Source organism: Phyllostomus hastatus, unplaced genomic scaffold (assembly GCF_019186645.2).
Source record: "Phyllostomus hastatus isolate PE091 unplaced genomic scaffold, TTU_PhHast_1.1 phas_contig_34, whole genome shotgun sequence".
NCBI lineage: Eukaryota > Metazoa > Chordata > Mammalia > Chiroptera > Phyllostomidae > Phyllostomus > Phyllostomus hastatus.
In genome coordinates, this window is record NW_025333857.1 from 34,691,770 (window position 1) to 34,716,980 (window position 25,211).

Consider the following 25,211-nt stretch of genomic DNA (forward strand, 5'->3'; position numbering starts at 1 on the left):
GACTATCCAAGATTGGTAAATTGTAATCATGAAAGTCATGTTTTTCTTTTTTAATGCAATTCTTTCATATCCTCTGGATATTTTTGCATTCTTTCATTTCTGCTTGATTCAGCTTTGAGAATGGAATAAATTAAGGCCCAGAACTTTTATAATATATAGATTAAAATGGATCCACAAGAGGCTAACATTCCAACATTAATCGATAAATAGGATCATGTATGTGGTAGTGTTTTGTACAGCATAACAGCCTACAGCAGCGATTTTCAGCCCATGTGCCACAAGAATTTTTGAAACATGCAGTACCTGACTAGTTAGGGGCATTGACCCCTTTTCCTTCAGATTGTCAAATACAAATATGACAAAAGCAAATACAGCAATAGCTGTCCAGTGTCAAGGAGTCAAAGTTAGACCTATTTTTTTTGTTGGGTTGATAAAAAGCATATTTCCTGGTGTGCCACAGAATCGAAGTACTTAGTTTGTGTGTGCTGTGAGATGGAACCGGTTGAAGATTGCTTCCTTAAAGAGTTGCCTGATGTTCAGTGTGAATCAAAATGCAAATAAACCTCCCACTTCCTTTTAGTTGTGAACATTTTTTTAAAGATTTTATTTATTTCCTCCTAGAGAGAGGGGGAGGGAGGGAAAAAGAGAGGGAGAGAAACATCGATGTGTGAGAGATACATTGATTGGTTACCTCTCACATGCTCCCAACTGGGGACCCAGCCCACAAACCCAGGTGTGTGCCCTGACTGAGAACCAAACTGGCAACCTTTCGGTTCTCATGCCTGCGCTCAATCCATTGAGCCACACCAGCCAGGGCGTAGTTGTGAACATTTTAAGTAAGACAATCACAAAAGATAAAATTATAAAAATCACTGGGTTATTCACACTCCAAGTATTTTTTTCCGGTGTTTTTATATTGAATTTTATCTACGCTCATTAAATTGACATTGGATCTTGTGTTCAAAATTATCTGTAGCACATCCCATCCCCTCCATTCCCTCAAAGGAACAAGAAAGTTCTGTCATTATTGATTTTGGTCACGAGTAGACTGCTTCCTTGTGTAACTTCTCTTTGGAAAGTTTGAAGTAATCAAGATAACCAGTCTCCCCTCTCAGACACTCAAGTCAGCAGAAAATATTTCTCCTAGCAACAACTCCTCCTTCCCTTTGGTGTCTCCTTGCTCAGGCCTGTGGTTTGTGGGTAAAAAGCAAACTCAAAATAAACAAAAGTTTTCACCTTTACTTTGGCCTGTTACCATCCACCACCCCAGTAGAGCAGGAAAAATGGCACTAGAATTCAACTGCAAAAATATTTTCTTGCAGACATACTAAGTAACAGGGATCTGAGCTGCCCTTCTGCATTAGGGCATTTAGAAGAAAGAATGATTCCTACCCCCTCTCCCCCCATGAAAGCAACTTTACTGCTTTCATCAATTATAAAAGTAATGCATGATAAGTGTATTGAATATAAACAGTACGTGTAAAGCAGAATGTGAGGGTTCCCTGTCATAGGTGTTACCCTTCGAGGGGTATGTGTGTATGTTGTCAGCATCAATGGGATGGCACTTGGCATGTTTTTTTCACTGGATGCTTTGTATGCTTTTTGCTACATCAGTGTCTGCAGATCTGTGTGCAGCCTCTTTTTTTAATGACTCCATTGTGTGGATGGATGGGGGTTGATCTGCATAGACCCTTCTTAACAGACATCTCGTCATTTCTCATTTTCTGATGTTCTGGACCCGTGTTCAGTATGCTAGCTACCAGCCATGTGTGGCAATTTAATCTAATTAGAATTAAATGCTTAAAAATCAGTTCCTCAGTCACTCTAATCACATTTCAAGTGCTCAGTAGCTACATGTGACTAGCACAGACAGAGAGCTTTTCCATCATTGCATAGTTAGAGCTGTTCTAAACTAGGGGTCTTGGACTTTATTTGAGCACAAGTTTCCATTCCATTATTCTTTCATTTTTCATTCATTCAACAGATAATTATTGAGTGTTCCTATGTCCCAGGTACTGTGCTAGGTACTTGGACATCTCATTCATAGAACAAAAATGCCTGTCCTAATAATGCTTATTACCTTCTAGCAGCAAAAGGTTTTGAGTTCTCCCAGTAAAGGTACTACATGTACTTATAACTTGCACATGTGTTCTATTATGCTGTTATGTTATAAAACATGTTACAGTAGGAATGAAGAAGAGGGAGGTAAAAATGTATACATAATTTCCGAAGCTGTCTTTCTGTGTCCCACTTTGGATGCTGCCGTTGTGCATGATGCTCTTGTAATACACATCACCTCTACAGATGCTTCCAGTGCTGAAACTGAACTCTTGTCACTTTTTAAATAGGTAGTTCTTCTATTTTGATAGCCCTTCTAAATTGATTTATTTCATAGAAAGACCTTTTTTCTTTTGCTGTCTTTAGGCTTTTTCCTACATTGTGTGGATTTGTTCTTTTACTTACATATTCACTTAGCAAGCATTTATTAAGTTCATCTATGTCTCTGCCAGGAAATTGAAAAGGTCAGTGTGTCTGCCTTCAAATGAGGTCAGCAAATCAGTTACTGTAAGACACGGTGTATGGAAATGTGGCACAGGGGCACATGAAGAGAGAGGTGGTTTGGCACAATGGGGAGCAGCTCTCGTGAGCATGGCCCCCTCCTCTTTGCCTAGTTACTGTACTCTGCTTTGGGAGTTAATGAAATCACAGAGTTCTCCAACAGGTACTGTTTTTTTCAATGGTATTTTCTTTTTGGGAGGTAAGGGAAATAATATTCTAAACCATTGACTTAAGAATATTAAACAACTGCCAATTGTCATGTTAAGTATCTCTGTAGGTTAAATTCACACCTTTCCGGTTTTAAATTTATATCGTAGGGTTGGAAGGGCTCTGTATAGGAGAGAGGGTAAGTACAAATATTATGTAGCTCCTACTGTTTGAGAGGAGAAAGCAGAATCAACCCAGAGTGGTGTATTTATTCATGCTTTTATTTAACAAATGTTTTAAAAATACATCCTATGTGGAAGAAGCACTGAATTAAAAAATAAATTTCTCACTTGGGTTTTTAATTAGGGAATTCTGAAGAATATAATGGATAATACTATTTAGAGCAAATTTAGAAACCAAGGAATTGACCATATGTTGTTTTTTCCCTCTCTTTTAGGACAAGTTAAAGTGTTCAGAGCTCTTTATACATTTGAACCCAGAACTGTAAGTATTCAGTTTATAAGTTTAAAATTGGCGTAAAAACTAAGGCGATTTCTTTTAGATACTTCCTCTGACCTAAATGGGCTGCCTGTTCTTGGATAGCCATGAGTCATTCACAGGAATGGCTATTCAGTCCCTTCCTCCTGCAGTCCAGATGGTGTGAAAGCTAAGGCCCTCCATGGTCCTGCGTGTCCTTTCTGCTCAAGGTCATGCTGTCCATCTTAAGCAGCTTCTCCCCATGCTGTGAAATTACTCGCTCTGATCACCAAGTGACCTGCGTAGCAAGCACGTGACCCTGTCCTGGTCATCCTTCCCCTGACTCTCATGCTAATTTTCTCATTGACTTGGTGCCTCATACTGCATTATATTGGTACCTTCTGCCAAATTGCCCAGAGCAGTTTTTTTTTAATGTCTCTGCTGTATGCACTTTCCATTGTTAAAGGTTCTGGTGTCCACCCATAAATCCATCTATTTCCCCATGGTTTAGAGAGCACCTATTATGAGCCAGACAGTGGTGTACACCTTAGGGATAATGTAGTGACAGCAGCAAGGACTGTCTCATGGAGCTCACATCCCACAGGGGAGTGACAGACAATAAGCAGACAAATGAGTGTGACTATCAGGGCCTGGTAAGTGCTATGAAGAAAAATAAGGATGGTAAGGGGCAACAAGGTTAAGGGAAGAGGAGTGTTACTTCTCAATAGGATGTTTAGGGATGGTCTTGGTGTAGAGGTGACAATTGAGTAGGGACCTGGAGGAAGTAGAAGGAACAACAGCAGAAGGAACAGGAGGTGCAAGGAGTATGCTTGGTGGGTTCAAGAAACAGCAGGAAGGACAGTGGGGTTAGGAAAATTGTGAACAAGGGAGAGGGAAGTAAGAGATGAATTCAGGGTTGCTGGGTAATGTTTGGATTTTGCCTTGAGTAGGATGGGAAGCAAATGAAGGATTTGAGTACGAGAGTGATTAGATAGCTAAGTTTTAGAAGAATCACTCTGAGATGTGGACAACCAATCATCAAGGAGAGTAAGAATGGAAGCAGGCAGTCGAGACAGGACCCAGAGGAGAAAGAACCAGAGAGGGAAGCCTGGTGTGTGCAGCCAGCTTTCTGCTAGCTTCGTCTGGGTTTGCCCTGGGCCCTGGGATCTCTGGGACAAGTAGCTCTGCTCATTGAGTCAGTGCTGTCAGGCTAGAGAGCCTGCCTTCAAACCCCAAATCTGTCATTTACTCACTGTGTGAATTTACTTATCTTTGTGGCCATTGTTTCCCTATTTTGAAAATGGGAATAACATTAACCGTCTTACAGCAGAACCTCAGTGTGAGCACTGACTGAGATGGTGAGTGCCATGGAACGGCAGCAGGTGAAGTGATGCAGTTAGCATGGGAGTGTGTGTGTTCAGATGAACTGTCCCCAGGCTTTGTAAATAGTGTTTCTGGGACAAGGAGGGGATTTGGTGAGTAGGGGTAAGTTTCAGTGTTCTTATTCTTCTCACCCAGTGGTTGCAGCGATGTCTCCTCTGTTGTTGGTGAGGATGGGAAGTGGACAGTATGTTGGTTTGCTAGGGCTGCCGCAACAACGTACCATAGACTAGGTAGCTCAACCAACAAAATTTATTTTCTCAGAGTTCTGGAGGCTATGAGCGTGAGATCACAGTGTCAGCAGGATTGATCTGAGACTCTCTTCTTGGCTTGCAGATGACTGTCTTTCTCCCAGTATCTTTAACGTGGTCTTTCCTCTGTACCTGCTAGTGTTTTAATTTCTTCTTAAAAGAACACCGGCTGGATTTGATTGGGGCCTACTCTAATGACCTCATTTTAACTTAATTACCCCTTTAAAGACCCTGGCTCCAAATACTGTCACATTCTGAGTTTGGGGGCAGGGCATGAAAGGTAAGGAGCTATGGCGAGCAGATGTTGTTGTCTTTGTCTCCTGATCACAGGGAGGACAATCATTTCATGGCTCTGATTGTCCAAATCATTTGTTCCTTAGGTTGCATGACCCCTGAGATGGAGAGGAGGAGCAGGAAGAGGGAGGGGGTCATCAGCTGCCCTCCTGGGCCCGTCAGTGAATAGACATTCTCTGCTGCCTCCCTGATTTGCTCAGTTGAGCCTGGAGGTGACTTCTGGCTGTTTCTCCTTTTGCCACCACTTTGTCCTTTGTCACTGGTCACCTCTTCCTCCTTCGGTTCCCCATGACCTTTAACAAATATTTTTAGTTGGTTGATGTATTAACTACTTTAATTCACCTTTGGTCCTCGCCCAGAGGGAATCTTTCCACTACTTTTTATCTTAGTTATTATTGAGTGCACAGGGGAAAATAGGCATGTATTTATTAGGTTTTTTGAATATTCTGTATTTAAAACGTTATTGTATTTTTTAATATCCCTGGTCACAAGGATTTGAGGCTGCAGAGCAATGCTGCTAATTCACCCTGTGTGTACTGGGTATTCAGTAATGGTTACTCTACACCCTGCTGCCCCCACGGTCTGCCCCTTTCCACCTTTGCTCAATCCAGATGTTAAAGTAGCTTCCAGCTCCCATGGGTCTCCCTGACTGGTTAAGTGCCTGTGCTTGTACCAGCAGTTCCGTACTTTGAATGTCATCCAAGAACTAGTTTTACATTCTTTTTCTGAATGAGAATTTTTGTTGAAAGACCAATCTGGAAGCTCAGTTTGGTCTTTCTCTCCCCTCACCAATAGCCATCTTTTCTGGTGGAATAAACATACGGGGCGTAAATCCTAATCTGCCCTGGGCTCCTTAGAGCCATTGGGATCGGGCAAGATGGAAGAGCTGACTCTGTGGGACCACTGCTGACTTGTGCAGCCCCCAGGGGAGGCCTGCGTCTGTTTTTAGCTACTATTCAACTCTCAGGAGCAGGGACAGCAAAGCCCAACTCTGCTCTTGGTGATTCACTGAACAGCTGAACACTGGGCAGCTGTGGCTCCTGGTTCTTCCTGCCAATCCATTTCTTCTCTGTCTTGGTTGAAGCCAAGGTGGTCCTGTTTGGTCCTCATTTGTTACCCAACCTCCAGTGCAATAAGTAACGTGTCATACTGCACAGACATGGCTGAACTGGATAGGCCAGAGTAAAGATGCGCAAAGAACAGAGAAAGAACAGTATTTCCACTGGAGGTGTCACATTGATTTCTAAAGAGAAACCAGCAGGACCCTGCTCTATCATATAGTGTTTGCTGGGCCTTGCTTGGTTTATAGCATTAAATGTAGAGGAAGGAGCCCTAGAATGGGATTCCAAAAGCTGAAGTAGGAGCCCAGCCCTGCCACTCACTACATAATTTGTGGCAAGTTCTTCTACCTCTCTAAGCTTGGTTGTGACATGGAAGATTATACCCATGACCAGCCCTCTCTATGGGTTATTGTAAGGATCAAATGAGGTTAAGTATGGTTCGCAAGTATAAGGTGCTGCTGTTGGTTTTGTCATAATGCTTTGGGTGGAGGGAAGCAGATATTTCCCATGGACACTGCCTTTTAACCAGGTCATGACACCATGACGACCAGTAATGGCTGTGAATGACCCTTCCATATGAGAGAAAGCATAAGTGGTGGTGAAGAGCGGAGGCTCCAGAATCTGACTGTCACGGTTCAAGTCTGGGGTCTGCCTTGTACCTCGTCTGTGCCCATGGATAAGTTTCTCATCTGTACTGTGGTGATGAGAGTAGCGCCCACCTCATTGTGTTGCTAGTGAGGATTCAATTAGTTAATATTTGTAAGTGTGCAGACCAGTGCTTGGGACATAATAGTAATATAAAGTGATAAATAAAAATATCTGTGCCAATTTGATTTGTTTTTTTCTTTTTATTATTTTTTGAGGCTCCAAGTTGATAAATCTGAAAAATTTCCAAGGTACCTCACAGTCTTTTAATATTTTTTCATAAAGTATATATTTGCATTAACCAACAAAATTAATGCCTTGGGAATTATGTGTTTCTAAGACTATATGAACAGGAATGAGAATATGTATTACCAAGTTTGTACTCATCGCTGTAATATCCCAGTGGCCAACAATTTACTTGTTCTGATACCTTGTGGTTCTTCAAGGAGAGAGGAAAGGAGGAATGTGGTTAAAAACCAAAGACTAAGCTGGAAATAGAGAAATGCTTACTTGATTGTGTCACTATCTGCCCATTTCTGTTCTATGAATATGATGCCAAGAATTTAAAAGTAGATCCTCATCGAACAATTTACATCATGTGTTCTGCAAGTGGTTTCTTAATGGAAAGTGTGACTATTGTTGGTAAAATCAATTCAAGTTTTAAAGTCATGAAATTACCTTCTAGTCTGTACTGCCACCAACAGCCTGAAGAACTTGGTAGGTCACCTCCTTCGCTCTGTTAGGGCAAACTGCTCCAGTTTCTTTGGAAGAAGATATTTTATGGGTAGCAAGTAGTATTGTGTGTCTAGGAGCTATTGATTAGAAAGAAAATAAACAGTCCACTTTCCTTTGTCAAAATGAAAACAATAGTTAGGACCTTTTTTTATACCTTACTGAAATTGACCAGCTGCTGTTGCCTCAGTTGAGAAACAAGTCTGACCTAACACGGGCTTGGGGCAGACACCATTACTGAACAGCAGCCATCGGTTTAAATGCCAAACAGAAAGAACACCAGCAAGGATCAAAATGACCGTGCTTAGTGACATTTTCCAAATGTCACTTAGCCAAACCACACAGGCCAAGAACTACTTAAAAGACATTGAGTTTTAACTGTTCTTGGCTTTTATTGCCTTTTTAAAAATTGAGGTGAATTTTTTTATTACATAAAATTAACCACTTTAAAGTGAATAGTTCAGTGGCATTTAGTACATTCATAGTGTTGTCAGCCATTGCCTCTTGTCTAGTTCCAAAACATTTTCATCACTCCAAAAGGAAACCCTGTACCCATTAAGCACTTAACTTTCCATTCTTCTGGGCTTTTTCTTTTTTCTTTTTTTATGAGAAAAGACTAATCACAGGCATTGTGTGTGTGTGCATGCTTTGGTTTTTTGAGTTACTTGTTTGATACTTTTTCAAAATGTGCCTTTTGCTTCAACGGGTGAATGATCTTACTAAATGAGAAAATGTTGACAGACTAGACTTTTACAGTTTTAGAAGGAGACAAAAACTGTAGGCAGAGATGGCTCCTTAATGTCAACAAAAGTGCTGATTGAGGAAGATTCATTGTTAGACAGTAAATGGGCAGAGTTAGCTCTTAGCTGGGGTGCAGAATGAGAACGGCTGGGGATGTCTCTAAGGCGAGAAGGACCTCTTCAAGGAAACTTAGAGTCACTCCATAAAAATGCTACCTTTTCACATATATTTGTTTTCCTTACTTCCTTCTGTCCTATTTCATTTTCTCCTCCCATCCCTTACTGTCATCCAGAGGGCAGATAGTTAAATGGCATGGCCAGTGAAGGCTGCCATTACCTGTTATGGGGATGGCCACTGCGTCCAGCTGGGATGCTATGTGTGGTGGTAAGCAAGTCCCCTCTCTGGCCTCTCTGAGAAGGATATACAATGGGAAATAGTTTGTTTCCCTCATCACTTTGTATATCCATCACATATTGGTGTGTATTACTGACTACATTACTACATTACTGACATTTTAGAGGATAAATACAGAAATTCTTAGAGGGCTTGCTTTTATTTTCCTAAATGCCTATTTCGTATAATATTAAAATGTGTATCATCAAGTCTATGTAGGTTCAACTAAGTTTGCATAGCTTGTGCTGTGTGTAAGTCTAGTCTCTGTAAATCAAAGTGTAAATGCAACAAATGCTTCAGGAACTTAGCTGTTTTTTACTATCATCAATCATCATTTGCTAATTGTTATATTTGAATTTCTAATGCATCTAAATATTCATGTTTTGTGGTTGTTTAAAACATGATATAGCTGTTATTGTCTTCATTCATTTATTTGGGGAGATAGTTTAATAATAATATAGGTCAGCTTTGAAACTAAATAAATTACTAGTGCAGAGTCATATTTACTACCCTAGTCTGTGACCAAGAGAGGAGATAAACAATTAGAAAAAGAAATGGATGAAATAATTTGTTTTACTAGTATAGTTTTTACTTGTGTGGAAGAATAACTATACTTGGAGATACCAAAGCCCCTTATTTAAAAAAATATTTTCCAACTAAAATTATGAAAATAATAAAATTAATAAAATTTGGGAAATCTTCTGTATGTAAGTTCATGCATTACTGTGATATTATCTATCCTATGTGAAATTTTGTGCCTTACATTTGTCACTCAATGTGACAACATAAACATTTCTCAATACTGAAACTTGCTCTGCATAGGCATCATGCTATTTTCTCATAAGGTCATGCTGATAATTGTTATCTACTGACAGAAAAAAGATATTTTAATTAAAGGGCCTGGCTTTATTCAGAGTGTGTCAAACATTTGGCTGGTATGGGCCAGAGCACAGACTGACTGTAATCAACTAATCCCTTTGAGCTGCTTATGGTGTGGACGGTCCGAGTTACTGCTTCATGTTAATAATGTTATATTAAATGATTTACATAATTTAAAAAAACACATTGTGTATAAGGATACTGTACCATTTGAAATCTATATAATTATCATAATCATTGTATTCTAATTCATTAAATAGCACATGAAGTCAAACTTAAACTTTTTTTTCTTTTAGCCAGATGAATTGTACTTTGAGGAAGGTGATATCATCTACATTACTGACATGGTAAGCCCACCTAAAATTCTGTAATACCATGTATGAGTTGAAGATGTATGAGACTATCTTGTATAGCCATAACATTGTACATTATTTAATCTGTGTCTATATAAAAATACAGGTGCCCAAATCTATTCATTTTAGCATAGTTTGTAGTAGCATAAGATTAGAAATAGCCCATTTGTCTGTCAACAAGAAAGTAGAGGAGTAAACTTTGCTATATTGGAGTATTTTGCAGCCACAAGGAATAAGGACTCTCTCTCTATTGTGGAGTAATTTAAGAGAAAAAAAGGCAAGATAAAAAATGTGGGTAATGTGCCTTCACTTATCTAAGAAAGAGTGAGAGGATATACATATACCTGTTTTCTTCAATTTAAAATAAACAGTTAAAGGAGGAATCATAAAATAAAATTTAAAAAGTAGTTTCTTCTGCGTGGTGGGGGAAGGGAAATAGAGTAGAGGGAATATAGATCAAAGATAGACTTTTCAAAAATTATACTTGGTTTTGGAGATCTGACTTTAGAATCATGTGAACTTTTGCATAGTTATACAATTAAGTTGGTAAAAAGCAATCCCTGAAAATTAAAAGCAGCACGAATCAAATCAACTTAATTGTACTTCAGCTAATTGGTATAACCACACAGAGAGGAACTATTCGAAGTTACTTTACAACTCAGCAGTTCAACTGAACACCTTTAGTAGAATATAGATGAAGGGCAAAAACAACTGCCAAAAATATTGTAAACTGGTTTTAAGCATGATCTTGTTGGAAAAGTGTTGGTATTGCTATTTTGAGATAGCTGCATGTGTATGGTGGAGCAAATGAGTCACTAGGTCAGAGATGTTGAAACCTGGGATTTTCAGCCTGCAAGGAAGGATATACAGATGTAAGATAAATTAGGGTAACAGTCTTGTAGCTCTGCATTTGAATTGGATTTATATTTTTTTTCTCTCTCTCTCTTTCTCTTTTTAGATTTTATTTACTTTTTAGAGAGAGGGGAAGGGAGGGAGACAGAGAGGGAGAGAAACATCAATGTATGAGAGATACTTCGACTGTGTTGCCTCTCGTGCATCCCCATCTGGGGACCTGGCCCACAACCCAGGCATGTGCCCTGATTGGGGATTGAACCAGCAACATTTTGGTTCACAGGCTGGCGCTCAATCCACTAAGCTACACCAGCCAGGGCTATATTTTCTCTAAAATAAAATAAAATAACATCTCTTGCTTTGTACTTTGAAACGCCTAGGAAAAAAAATGACCTACCAATAACGTTATGTTATTTCCCATTAAAAGGAACAAAGCTTCTTTGAGAAATGTCTGTACCAAGTCAGGGACAGTTAAGGTACAAGATAATCCTCAAACATCTTAGTTTTAGAAAGCAAAGAAGCTACCAAAGACTACTTAGGGTCACACTGGAAAGACACAGCAATGAATTGAAGAGGCTGCTACTAGCCAAACATAGGACTATATGAGCAATCAATAAGAGCAGCAATTCCCAAGAATTGAAACACATTTGCTATGATTAAATTATTATAAGTTCCTAATGATATTTCAAAACAAACAATATCAAACACCTTGAGATAATGTGAGGGAACCAACTTTTTATTCTGACATCTGTTATGGAAAGTAGCATTTATTTTGCCTTTTTGTTTTTGATTTAATCTTTATTGTACTTTGTTCCATTACTATTTAGTCCCCTTATACCCTCTCCCCTAAGCAGTCACCACGCTGTTGTCCATATCCATGAGTCCTTTTTCCTGTTTGCTCAGTCTCTTCACTCCCTAACCTCCCCACCACCACTAGCTATCATCTGCTTTCCATCAGTGAGTCTCTGTTTTGCCGGTTAGTTCAGTTTGTTCATTAGATTCCACATATGACTGAAATCATATGGTATTTGTCTTTCTCTGACTGGCTTATTTCACTCTTGCATAATGTTCTCCAAGTCCATCCATACTATCACAACGGGTAAATTTTTTTTCTCTTTTATGGCTGAGCAGTATTCAATTGTGTAAATGTCCCATAGGTGTTTTATCCACTTACTGATGGACACTGGGGCTGCTTTCATATCTTGGTGATTGTTAATAGTACTGCAATAAACATAGGGGTGCTTATGTTCTTTTGAATTATTGTTTTGGGCTCCTTCACATAAATCACCAGAAGTGAGGTTGCTGGGTCAAAAGGCAGATCCATTTTTAATTTTTTGAGGTATCTCCACACTGCTTCCCACAGTGGTTGTACCAGTCTACATTCCCACCAACAGTATCAAAGGTTCCTTCCACTTTCTTCACATCCTCACCAGCACTTGTTGTTATTTTGCATTTTTTGGTGAACTTCATCTCTGGATAATCTGAGAGTTGATGAAGGAGAGTTTTCTCTTTAAAGAAATATTCTAGCTATTTAAATGAAGAAACAATGATAGAATGTCATCTATTTTGCAGCCCTTGTAAAATAATGGATCCAGATAACTCTCATCAGTGGTTACTAACATTATAAAAAGAGAGAGCACTAGCCATTATGTGTCTTTTGATGGGAGAGATCAGGACCACCTGTGAAATAGTCTTGCCAGAACAATTGAATCTGAGTCTAATGAAGCATCTAGAACTGATCATCTATTTAGAGGCAATACAGAGAACAGGGGAACACATTTTTGCTAATACAGGGATTTAATAGGCAAAATCCAGGCTGTTTGAAACTCTACAAAACAGACAGTTTTTTTCAACAAGTAGTTTGGGAAGGAGTGAAAACAAATGGAGGGGGAACCTGTAGACTAAAAGAGACTTAAGAGGCAAATCAGTCAATCCTACTGTATGTCCCTTATTTGGGTTCTAGATTGTGGGACAACTGGAAATTCGAGTATTGATCTAGATATTTGATAATATTAAGGAAAATTTTAATCTGTGATAATGATATTATAATTATGTCTGAAGTAGTCCTTATCTTTCAGAGGTACATGTTGAAATATTTATAGATGAAGTAATATTGTGTCTAGAATTTATTTCAAAATAATCTGAAGGGGAGGGAAGTTGTAGGTGGCAGTATACCTGAAACAATATTGGCCATAAGGAAATAATTCATGCAGTTGAAAATGGGTACGTATAGGTTCACTACACTGTTCTTTCTACTTTTATACAGGTTTGGATTTTTCTGTAATAAAAAGTTACCCCCAAAATAAAGGTGAAATAAAGATATCTTCAGAAAACAAACAAATCTTGATGCTAACAAAAATTAGACTGGAGAAAAAATGCTATAGTCTACATAAACTAAGTGTAATTTTTTAATTTGTATTATCTCTGTGTGGTTTGTTTGATTGTTAAGGCTCTGTGATGAAGTATATTTGATTTGTTGCAGAGAGATCTGTATTTGTGATTTAGTGATAATGGGAGTGAACATCCTAGGTGGGGAGTGAAGGGGCCTGCTCACTGTGACCAGGGCCAGTGGACATTTTGGTAGACCAGGTACTCTCCTTGAGCCCAGTGGTTTTAAAAGCGATTGAATGTAAACTGGAGTTGGTGCCACTTAAGTTAACCCTTCTTTCCGCAGAGTGATACCAATTGGTGGAAAGGCACCTGCAAAGGCAGGACTGGACTAATCCCAAGCAACTATGGTAAGCATGACTGCTGTGGCTGTACTTGGGCCACACACAATGTGCGCTAAAAACCTGTTGACTAAAAGAGACTTATGAGGCAAATCAGTCAATCCTATTGTATGAACCTTATTTTATGGTTTTGGGAGGCTTTCTGCTTGCTGCTCTGACTGAGAAATCAGTAGAGTCCTTGCCAGTCTAGGACATTTTGTCCTCCGTGAGCTACCTGTTAATAAAGTGGTCCTGGACGCTGGGAGTGCTTGAGCCTTGACTCATTGTAGCATTCTTGAAAGAATTCATTCAACTCTTAGAACTTTTATTTATTTATTTATTTATTTTGGCTGTTAAACTAAATCTCACTGATTGTTTCTTAGGCCAACCCTTTTTTTTCTGATGAAGTGACCCTGCCTTTTCAATTCATGTTTGGGACAGTGATGTTCATTAAACGCTTGTCAGGGGCAGTTTGGGGAGCTTGAGCGCAGAGATGTGGCCCCTGCCATGAACTCACTTGTAGTTTTGGGAGAACAAAACAGGCTTGTCTAGAAATTGGCAGAGTAAAGTAAAAAGAGCGTAGGATTGATAACAAGGGTCCTGGGTTCTAATCCTTTTTCCTCTACTTCCTAATAACCAGGACCTGCTACCTCCGGGTCTGTTCCCTTATCTTTGCAATGAAAGTTTGATTTAAATCACTTCCAAATTTTTTTAGAGATTTTATTTACTTACTTTTAGAGAGAGAGAAGGGGAGGGAGAAAGGGAGAGAAACATCTTTTAAGGTTCCTTTTGACTTTAGTGTTAGATGAATCCTTAGACTAATAGGGCTGGCTGGTGTCAGGCACCCGTTCCAAGGACTGGAAGGGAACTTAGAAAATATCAAGGAGGCACTTTAAAGCTCCTAGTGGAAGAAATGAAGAGCTCAGAGGAGGGATGAACAGCTGAGGCTTGGGATCCAACACAGGGGCCCCACCTGCCCTGATTTTAGAGTGCTACCATTCTGGATTAAAAAAAGACTTTGAACATTTTTACATTGCTCTAACCTCTGAAATAGCAAATATACCTCGTTTCTGAGGGTGTAAATGTTCATAGACACTGAGGAAATAAAATGTTCCTCTGTAGCTTTGGATCCCAGATAGCCAAGGGGGTGTCTGGTTACAGCCCCTTATGGAGGGAGGGGTTGTGTCTGAAGTCTCATGTGAACAATAGTCTTGTCACTCGTGCTGATTCTAGGGCACAGTGAACACACCGTCCGTGGAGGCAGGTGGGTATCTCATTGCTCTTTCTGAATAGAGGAAGCAAAATTTTTTCCTTTCACCAGCCCCTCTGCTCCCCCTACTCCATACAAGGGAAACAGTTATTTTCAGCCATCCTTCTATAGGGCGTTTTTACAGAATGTAAAAATGAGCATCAGATGCTTTCTTTTGTATTTTTGTGACCACATTTGTTTATTAAATAATTGAATAAACTGGTGTGCAGGCCATGGATGTTTGTTTTGTGTATACCTCCAGTTAGTTGCTGTGTTATTGTCACATTGCTTGCTTGGCTTGGGTTCATTGAACATATAATTCAGCTTCTTTCAAAGCAGGAAACATCAGTTTGATTTTCTGCTAATTTTTTTCTACATTAAGTAAGGGAAGCTGAATTGCAGTGTGGAAGCTGGGGGACTGAGCTGGCTTTAGTGAACCACTCTCAGCGTTGGGTTTGTACTTTTTCTTTTTAATCCAGTGGCCGAGCAGGCAGAATCCATTGACAATCCATTGCATGAAGCTGCAAAAAGAGGTAGGTGTGATTCTTTTTGATTGACATACACAGAACAGTGACACACACCGATTTTAATTACATAGTTTGGGGACTTTTGACGAATGTATGCACCCAGGTAACCAACACCCAGATCAAGATCTAGCTGGAACATTTGTATCATTCCAGAAAACTCCCTTTCCAGTTAACTCCCTGCCTCCCTGCCTCCCCTAGAGGCAATCTCTGTTTTGCCTTCTGTTATCCCAGATGGGTAAGTGTAATTTTAATTTTAAAGTGTCAGTCACAGACACTTTTGAGGACCTTACATACCCGTGCTCCATGGCAAGTGGAAAGGCATGGTCTGTGACTCGAGAGCTCAAGGCCTGGAAAGGGAGAGATGAGAATAACAGAACAAGATGGTGTGATAGGCACAGCAGTTGAAGTATGATTAAGTTAAACGGGCTATCGAGGCCAGAATGAGGAACAGGAGGCAGCAGGGTGGGGGCTTCTTGGGGGTACAGCATTTAGGAGAGTGTTGATGTAATGTGCGTGTGTGGTAGGGGTGGAGTCAGGGTAGGAGGGAGCAACTCCTCTTGCTAGGATACACCTCGTACCTGGGGCTTTACCGTATAGATCAGTGGTTCTCCACTGGGGGTAATTCCTCCCTCTATATTGTAGACCATTTGGCAGTGTCTGGAGACATTTTGACTGTCATGACGGGGGCTGCCACTGGCACCTTTTGGGTAAAGCCTAGGAATGTTGCCGAATATACTACAGTGTACAGGACAGCGCCGATACCAAAAGAGTTCTCCAACTGCAAATGTCAGTAGGGCGGCCGTTGAGAAGCCCTGTGTGAGAAGTTTTTATAAGGCCTTAGTGGGCCCTCTCTTACGCTATTGTAGATCATTTTGAAATCTGAATATGCAAATGGAAATTATGGGTTTTAGGATTGCGCATAAGAAGAACTATGAAACTGACATTTAAAACATTGTTTTTGTAAATTAGATATTTAGGGCGTTAGAGGATTTTAAATCAGTGGTTATACTTGAACATATAAGAGTAGCATATTTGAGTAAGTTTTTAGTGTTTCTTTTCTTGTAAGAACTGAAAGTGCATTTTAAATATGAATATAAGTAGTTTCTGCTTGTTCTTAGGATTGACCCCACCTCCCCCCAAGTTTCAGGAATTCACAAAGGAAAACATATATATTTACATCTATTTTTTACAAAGTACAAATACTTTAAACAGACCCATTTAAGTAACTCTTCCCATTAGCCTACTATTAAAAATTGATGTTAATGCTTTCCATTAGTGGACTGGAAGTCAAAATGTACCATAATAAATGCATTACTGGGCAGGCCTTAATTTCAGACTTGCTGATTAATCTGTTGCAAATTGAAATTTATGCAGGATGAAATTGATTTAAAAGCAAAACCAAAAACAAAATCCCCTTTCTTGTGTTTTTATAAATGTAAAATTTTTTCAGGCAACTTGAGCTGGTTGAGAGAGTGTCTGGAGAACCGAGTTGGTGTTAATGGCTTAGACAAAGCTGGCAGCACTGCCTTATACTGGGCTTGTCACGGGGGCCACAAAGGTATCATGTTTTGTTTGTCACCATAAATGTCTGTGCTACTGAAAAATGTGCTTCACCTAGGGGAATCAGATTTACAGAGATGAAAAAAAGTTGGTTATTCTTTTCAAATCCTTTGGAACATCAGCCAATAGCCTTGCTCCTGGAAGCTTTGTTTATAACACAGTAGGTCGAACATCATTGGTCAGCCTCCCTACATGGACTGCTTTGACTTGAAAGGGTAGAAGCTTCCTTTCCTCTCTCAAACGTGGCAGAGTTACAGGAAAACAACAGTAATGTAAAAACAAACCCCAATATCTAATCTTACAGAAGAAATGGGGCAGAATTGAATTCTCCAGCACAGCTTTTCCCATGATATGCTTTTATGATACACATTTCAATTTTAGTGCTAACTGTTAGATTAAGGAGAAAGAGCGTTCGCTTGAGTTAGGTATTCAGTTGGTGACTGTCTCTGTTATAACCAATAGTAGTAATGGCAAATGGAATTTCTAGATGTATTTCAGACAGGCCAAATTCTATGCCACACTCACTCTCTTTATACCTCTCTCTTCAACACAAAAACGTAATCCAAACAATGAGAAACAAAGAACCCAACAAATTAAATGGCATATTGAAGGGAAATTTATGATTGTCTCCCAAAAGATACCCATTTTATTTTAGCTAATAAACACCAACTAGTGATATAAATATTAAGTATCATAGCAAATGTAGACATATTTCTATAATGGATGTCATATGAAAATGCAAAGCCAAATAATTTGGAAAACAATTTCCTTAAATAATCAGGAAGTCCTTAAGACTTCCTTTAAAGTCTTAAGTCTTCAATTTAGATACATTTTTAAAGTTTTACTGCAAGGATTTTCTTGAAGATTCATCTAAAAAATTCTCTTCTTTAAACTTATTATGCCTAGTTTTGTGAGACTTTTACTTCTCATTGTTAAAAAGTTATTTTTTTTCTATTTGAATTTCAGATATAGTAGAAATGCTATTTACTCAACCAAACATTGAACTGAACCAGCAGGTAAGATTGTTTACAGGAAAGGCATTTAACACACCTGCCTTGTTCTCCTTGTATAGCACATGAGCATGAAAAACCATGTCGTAGTGTCTTGAACCGGCCTTTTCCAGTTTATTATCTTATAAACTTTTAATCAAAATACTATATGTACATAGTTAAAAAATTATTATTGTACTAAAGTTAAAATTGTATAAAGCCCAAAATGCCCACCACATTCCTCCTTGTATATCACTTTTGGTTTTTAGCTTTTTCTTCTTACCTTCATCTTACTAAGGAAAAGACTTACGGAGCTGTTTCAGAATTTGTCATTTTCATATGCATTTTGGCATCGTATTGGGAAGGTGAGGGTTTAAGTTTGTCAACTGCCGAACTCGCCTCTCGCAGCGTCCCAGCACCGCAGCACCTAACCTTTCTTCTGGTGGTCCTTCTAACGTATTGTATCACCGTTCTTAGTTATGTTACTGTATATTGCTTACATTATTATGGCTATTTAAATACTGTTCCCTGTTTATGTAACTGTTTTTATACTTACTATCATTTTTTGGTATCTCACAAACACATCTATGCTGTTTTATACTCTCTTGATACACTTTTCAATAATGTGTAAGATAGTCAGCTGCTTTCTTCTGTCTCCCAGAATCACACTGTTAGAAGCCATCCATCCTCATTCTCGAATCTGAGCAACTTGGGCTCTGATGCCCTTTGCTGTCTTCCCAGGAAGTCCTTCACCTGTTTCCTGTGTTGGCCTTCACTTTCCTGGGTCCCGTGTGTTTCATTTGTTGAAGGCCATCTTTAAGTAGATTCCTGAGAAAGGGAATCTTGGCGTTGATTATTTGGTTGACAGAATTATACGTTGAAAATGCTTTTCTTCAGTCGCAGGAATGCCTCTATGGTGTCCTCCTGTCTGGGGTTGCCTGTGAGAGGTTTGATTCCATTTGGATTCCCATTCCTTCGTGTGTGATTTGCTTTTTTTCCTTGGTTGGAGTCTGTAACTTTGGTGTTCTAAAATTTCACAGTGTGGGTCTTTCCCCAGTAATGGTGCTGCATTATTTTTAGCCTGGAAAAATATCTTGTATTATTTCTCTTATGGTCAGTTTTCTGACTCTTTTCTTTGTTCTTTGGTTCTGAATATCCATCAATAGTTATATTGGACTTTTATGCTGAACCTCCAGTTTTTTCAGTTTCTGAGACTTCCTTGCTTTTATCTTCATGTTTTATTTTGGTCATGTTTTTAATGGTCCAGAGCTCTTTATAAGTTTTCTATTGCTATGTAACAAATTATCACAAACATAGCAGCCTAAAACAGTACCTTTACCATATACTTTCTGTAGAACCCACAGATGGGTTCTCTTCTCAGATCTCACAGGCTGGAATCAAAGTATTGGCTGCAGTGGGGTTCTCGTATGGAGCTCACATCCTATTCCAAGCTCATTCAGGTTGCCAGGGGAATCAAGTTTCTTGTATTGGTAGTGATGTGGCCCTCAGCCTCCAGAGACCACTGTTCTTCATGGATAGTTCACAGCATGACTATCTGTTTCTTTCTCAAGGCCAGCAGGTTGTGCCGGGCACTATAGCATACCTTTTTTTGGGAAAGGGCACACCTGATTAGGTCAGGCCCACCCAGTATACTCTCTCTTTTGATGAACTCAGCATCGACTGATTAGATATTTAATTATAGGAGTGATATTTTGTTATATTCACAGGACTTGCCCACACTCAAGGGGAGGGGATTATACTGGGTGTATGCCAGGGAGCAGGAGTATTGGGGGCCATCTTAGAATTCTCACCCCAAGCTCTTTCTTTCATTCCGATTGCTGTTTTAAATAGCTTCTTTTTCTTGTTTCATTGTTCAGTACCATCTTCTATCACTGATGTTAATTACAGCTTTTTAAAACATTCTCTGCTATTCACAGTACTGTGTCTTTTTTCCTCAGAGATTCATTTATTTTATTTGTTTTGGCTTTTCCTCGAATATGGAGACTTTCCTCAAATACCTAGTGTCTTTTTTTTTTAACCTTCATGTTTAGGTGAAATTGGAAGCTCTGTGTGCTGGTGGGCTTCTCTGTAGGGTGAAGTGGTGAAGTCCTGGTGTTTTGCTGGGTTGTCCCCAGACACCAGTATGAATGCTCACTTCCTCCGTGGCATGTGGGGCTGTTCGGCTTCCCGCCCCTGCCTGGGGTGCATGCTCGACTATGCGCCTTGGGGCGGGAGGCCATACTGCTGGGAGAGCAGGCTTGCCACTCAGTCGTTAGGTTTTTCACCTACCCCCCGGTTTTATTTTCTGGCCTCATTGCCACCTTTTCTTGTCCCTAGTGTTTATGAGCTTGGAAACTATCTGGTTAATTTCTTGACAGGGTAATTCTAGCACCTGTACTGGCTCATCTGGCAGCAAGGAAAGCGGCAGGTGATCTGGGGCTCTGAGGTTACTCCTCATAAACACTTTCACACGGTAGCCTTGGTTTCACCCCCACGCCTCATTCCTGCCCCAGTGCCTCCAGGCATCTCCAGTTCCTAATTCACTCCAGGCATCTGAGGGGAATCTGCTTGCTTCCTCCTGGTGTCTTCCTCTGTGGGTGCCTGCACTTCACTTGGGGTTTGGCACGGCGGTTTCCATTCCTCCATCCCAGTCTCTCTCCCAGTGTCACTCACCTCCCATCTCTTGAGTCTCCTTTCACTCTTTGGAATTGTATGTGAAGATAACTTATTATTTGAGGTTTACTAGAGTAAGCCTCAACTCCTGTGTGTTTTCAGTCCACACTCTAATTTTAAAATGATACTCTCTCCTTTCATCACCATAGAACAAGTTGGGAGACACAGCTTTGCATGCTGCTGCGTGGAAGGGTTATGCAGATATTGTCGAGTTGCTTCTGGCAAAAGGTAAAGTGTGCTGCGTTTATCTGGTCTTTGCTTATCCTGAAAAATAGACTACATCTGATTATCTCATTTGAAAGAATAGGAAGAATGAGAGGCTCCTTAGGCTTCTTATTTTAAAACTGGGACTTTTAACCTCTACTCTACATCACAGAGTTGTTATGATAAGATGGAATTATTGAGGTGATTTGTGTAAGTTTTTAGTTTTAAATTAAAACTGTGGTAAGCTTTAAAATTACATATATTAATTTTAGTAAGAGCCACTGAACATTTCTGTGGGGTTAAAGGACCTTAGAATGCATGTTTTGTGGTGTGTGTGTGTACGTGCATGGGTGTGTGCGTGCATGAACAGACCGAGTAGGTCTTCTGTCTGTCTGCTCTGAGAAAGCTGTGTGGGTCAAGTTTCTGCGGTCCCTGTTCTCACAGGAGAGTCGTGGTAGGTAAGGAAGATTTCCGTGGCTGCGGTGTCCTGCTCTGAGCTGAGCAGCTGTTAGACGTACAGAGAATGGGAGAAGATCCCTTGATTCTCTGTTTTCACACATCAGAGGGAACTCAGAAATTATGGACTGACTGTTCATTCATCCATTCATCCCACAAATATTAATTAACCCTTGCAGAGACCAGGCGTGTCATCCTGCACCACACCCCGGTCCAGAAGGCTATAAATACTTGAGCTCCCAGGGCACATGTTATATGGATGCACTATCCTTAGGACTCCTTGGAGCAATGTTGGGATATAGGAGAGGAAATGTTTTAGATTTAAAGTATGTTGATGATGTAAACTCTAGGTCTAAAAGATGGGACACCACTTCCGTGCCCTGCCCTGTCCGCAAAAGGTTGTGCTGAGAGCTGTGCCATCTGCTCTGGCCACCACTGGCTCATGTGCTCTTGAGCCCTTGAGATAAGGCTAGAGTCCATTGGGGTGTGCTGTAAGTGTAAAATGCACTGCAGATTTAGAAGAATTAATAAGAAAATGTAAAATATCTCAAATCATTTTTATAATGGTGACATGATGAAGTGAGAACATTTCAGATATACTAGGTAAAATAAAATAAATTATTTAAATGAATTTTACTTTTGGAAAATGTGGCCACTGGAACATGGAAAATTACATATGTGTGGCTCATGCTGTATTTCTATTGGGCAGCGCTGGGTGAGAAGGACGCAGGAAACGGCTGTTTCTTTTCAGCACTGCTGTCTCTAAAGGTTTCCTGTCCTGACAGAAAGCATGTATGAGTTCCAAACTATAATTTAATGTAAGAAATGATTAGTTGAAGAACTATCAACCCTCAGGGTTTTTTTTTAAATCCTTACCTGAGGATATGTTTATTGATTTGAGAGAGAGAGAGATTGAGAGAGTAGAGAGAGAGACATCAATATGAGAAACATCAATTGGTCGAGAGAGAGAGAGAGAAAGAGAGAAAGAGACATTAGTGTGAGAGAGAAACATCCATTGGTTACCTCTCATATGTTCCTCTACTGGAAATCGAACCTGCAACCTTCTGATGTATGAGATGATGATCCATGCAACTGAGCCACCCAGCCGGGGAAACCCTTAGGATTTTTGCCTGTAGGGAAGAAGGTTTTTTATACAACCCTGCAGATAGATCTAATTCTGCTCAGAAACAGATTTTCACATATCATCTCCATATTTCTAATTAAACATACTGTTTGATTTCTGGACTTAATATTTTTGTGCCTTTAAGTTTTAAGACATTTGTTTTTTGTTTGTTGAAGAAGACGTGGTTGCAAAGAAAATGGCATTTTCATACATCGTGGCAGAAAGTATAAATTGGTGAAGCCTTCTTGGAAAGTGGTCTAACAGTAGCTGGCAGAATTAAAAATGTACATATTCTTACATTTCAACATCCCTCCTAGGAAACTGCCCTTCAGAAATATATAAACAAAGATGTTTGCCAGAGGGTTCATGGCAGCATTGTTTGTGATAATAAAAAGTAGGAACAACAGCCTAAGTGCCCCTCAATAGGGCAGTGATTAAATAAAATTTGGAGCATCCACAACATGGGGTACTTATAAACATTTAAATAGATTGAGTTATAAGTATGCATACTACTAAGAAATCAGTAGCATTATAAATTGTTATGTTAAAAAAATCTTGGGGGTTAAAAGGTAGAAACATTCAGTTATAAAATAAGTCACGGGCATGTCATGGACAGCATGATGACTGTATTTAGCACTGTATTGCATATCTGAAAGTTGGTAAGAGAGTAGATCTTAAAAGTTCTCATCACATAAAAATATTTTTTTTTGGTAACTGTATGGTGAAGGATGTTAACAAGACTTATTGTGGTGATCATTTCACAATATAAATAAATAGAATCGTATTATATACTTGAAACTAATTGTACATACATTAAACTGTACATACATTAAAAAGTGAAATTACAGACCAATACCTGTGGTATGATTTTGTGTGTATGTACATACATGTCTGAGAATGCATTCATGCACCCAGAGGACATAATTGATGCCCACGTCTGGGGAATGGCTACCTCTGGAGAAGGCAGAAAATGGGGAAGGACGGATTTGTTGGGAGATGAAATGGGACATGGTTTTATCCAGCATACTTCCATATTTTTGAATCTTTAATGATAATTCATGAATTATGATATAATCTTTAATACAATAAAGGCAAGGAAAAAAGTGTGTGGAAGATGGGCTACAGGAAGTATGCACTGATTGCCTCTGGGTTTTATGATGCTGCTATTCTGGCCAGTTTACATGACAGTATACTTACAGATAGAAAATATTAATCCCCTCAAGCTCAACCTACATGGTCTTTTCCAAAGACCTTCTTGAACATAAGAAGCAAAGGGTGTATTGAATTTAATCTCCAAACACTCATGCCAAGGCACATTGACTATTGGGGTGCACCTGATTTAGGGTTTACCATAGGGATGGTGAATTCCTCACTGAGACATTCACATGAAATTCTGAAGGGACTAGGAGGGAAAGGCTGTATTTTGATTGTGCGTAATTCTCTCAGTTGCAGCAACAAGCTCCCTGATTAAAGATGCCAAATACAGTATTACTGTTTTTTAAACATTTTTAGTTATTTTTTTATTAAATGTATCTAGTTGACTTTGGCTAATAAGAACATATAGTTCATTATTACTGGTTTGAGAGAGTTTTTCTGCTTTCAAAAAGCTACTTCTGGGGCAGAAAAGATCTCCAGTTAGTTTTGTCAAAAGTGATCAGTTCTGATGGGAAAGAATACTGGCTGCTACTGTAGTCTTCAGAAACATCTAATTTACTTTTCTTGTGTTGGGGAAGGTGCTAGAACAGACTTACGGAACAATGAGAACAAGCTGGCCCTGGACATGGCTACCAATGCTGCCTGTGCAACTCTCCTGAAGAAGAAGCAGGGAACAGGTACTTGGTTTTAGCCCCTTGTTCTCTTGTTGCACTGTCCTAACTGAGATTTATCTACTTAGTATTGGGAATATAATTTTCTTGGTAAACTCTTCAAGTGATTCTGAAGTTAGATTTTATATCCTTGACCTAAGGCAAAACCTCTGACCCAGTAGGATACCCTCATGCAAACAAATTTGAAGTAACAAATTAAATATACTGATTGTTGTATATTTCTTTGTTTCTTACTGCCAAATTCTAATCGCCTTGCTTTCCATTACCTCTTTTCAGATACATTTTTATGAGTGGAGAGACCTAAATGTTTTTACCTAAAGCACTCAACAACCCCATGATTATATTTTGTTTCTATTTTAAATGGGGGTATCAGTAAACTATAACCAGGATCATCCTAGACTTTGTAAACATTTTGGCATTTATTGTGTATATCATGGCCCTGTGTACAGTTTTTAAAGATGAAGTTTGGGTGTACATTCTTAAAGAAAAAATAGCTAGTGATGTGGGAGAATAGGTTTGAAAAAAAAGAAAGGTTCGTGCGGTTGTTTTGTAGGGGTGTTAAAAAAAAAGTGTTAAACACGATTGCAATCATCCCTGATTCTATTTTGAGACCAGATGTTGATGTGACCTCTCAGCATATAGCCTACTGAATGTGTCTCCCCAGAACAATTCTAATGTGGCGATTCCTGAAACATGCTGGGAGGGTGTGCCTTGTCATGAGAAAAAGCAATGTTATACTGTCCCATGCATATGCCATTCCTCAAAGGAGCAGCAAAATAAAGTCAGTCCCCTGGTTTCCTGTTCCAGTCAAAAAATTCAGTCTCCTCTTCATAGCTCACCAAAGGGGCTTTCCAGAATTTTCTTCCTTACCTATCATCACCACATTCCTGTCATAACCCTCCTCATGAATCTATTGTACCTTTTTGTCCTTTATTCCAGCTGTGTGTTTATTCTACATTTTTATGTCTTTTAACTTCAGATATATAATGCAAACTACTAAGCAATTTGCGATTCTTTAATTATTTAAGCCATTAGTGGTCACTGGCAGAGCAAGTCTTTAAAGTAATTACTCCTGCATAGATGAAATAGGTTCTACTGAGTGAGTGAGAAAGTGTTTACCAACTGAGTGGTG

General features: G+C 39.4%; 1 protein-coding gene across 1 annotated transcript in view; it reads left to right on the plus strand.

Annotated features, from left to right (window-relative positions):
* Positions 1–25,211, plus strand: part of OSTF1 (osteoclast stimulating factor 1) — a 52,215-nt gene that overhangs the window by 21,360 nt on the left and 5,644 nt on the right. The window contains exons 2-9 of the mRNA XM_045840163.1: positions 3,164–3,210; positions 9,856–9,906; positions 13,439–13,502; positions 15,201–15,254; positions 16,699–16,806; positions 17,775–17,824; positions 20,620–20,698; positions 23,987–24,085. Of these exons, the coding sequence (XP_045696119.1) occupies positions 3,164–3,210; positions 9,856–9,906; positions 13,439–13,502; positions 15,201–15,254; positions 16,699–16,806; positions 17,775–17,824; positions 20,620–20,698; positions 23,987–24,085 (552 nt within the window). The remainder of the gene's footprint in view (positions 1–3,163; positions 3,211–9,855; positions 9,907–13,438; positions 13,503–15,200; positions 15,255–16,698; positions 16,807–17,774; positions 17,825–20,619; positions 20,699–23,986; positions 24,086–25,211) is intronic.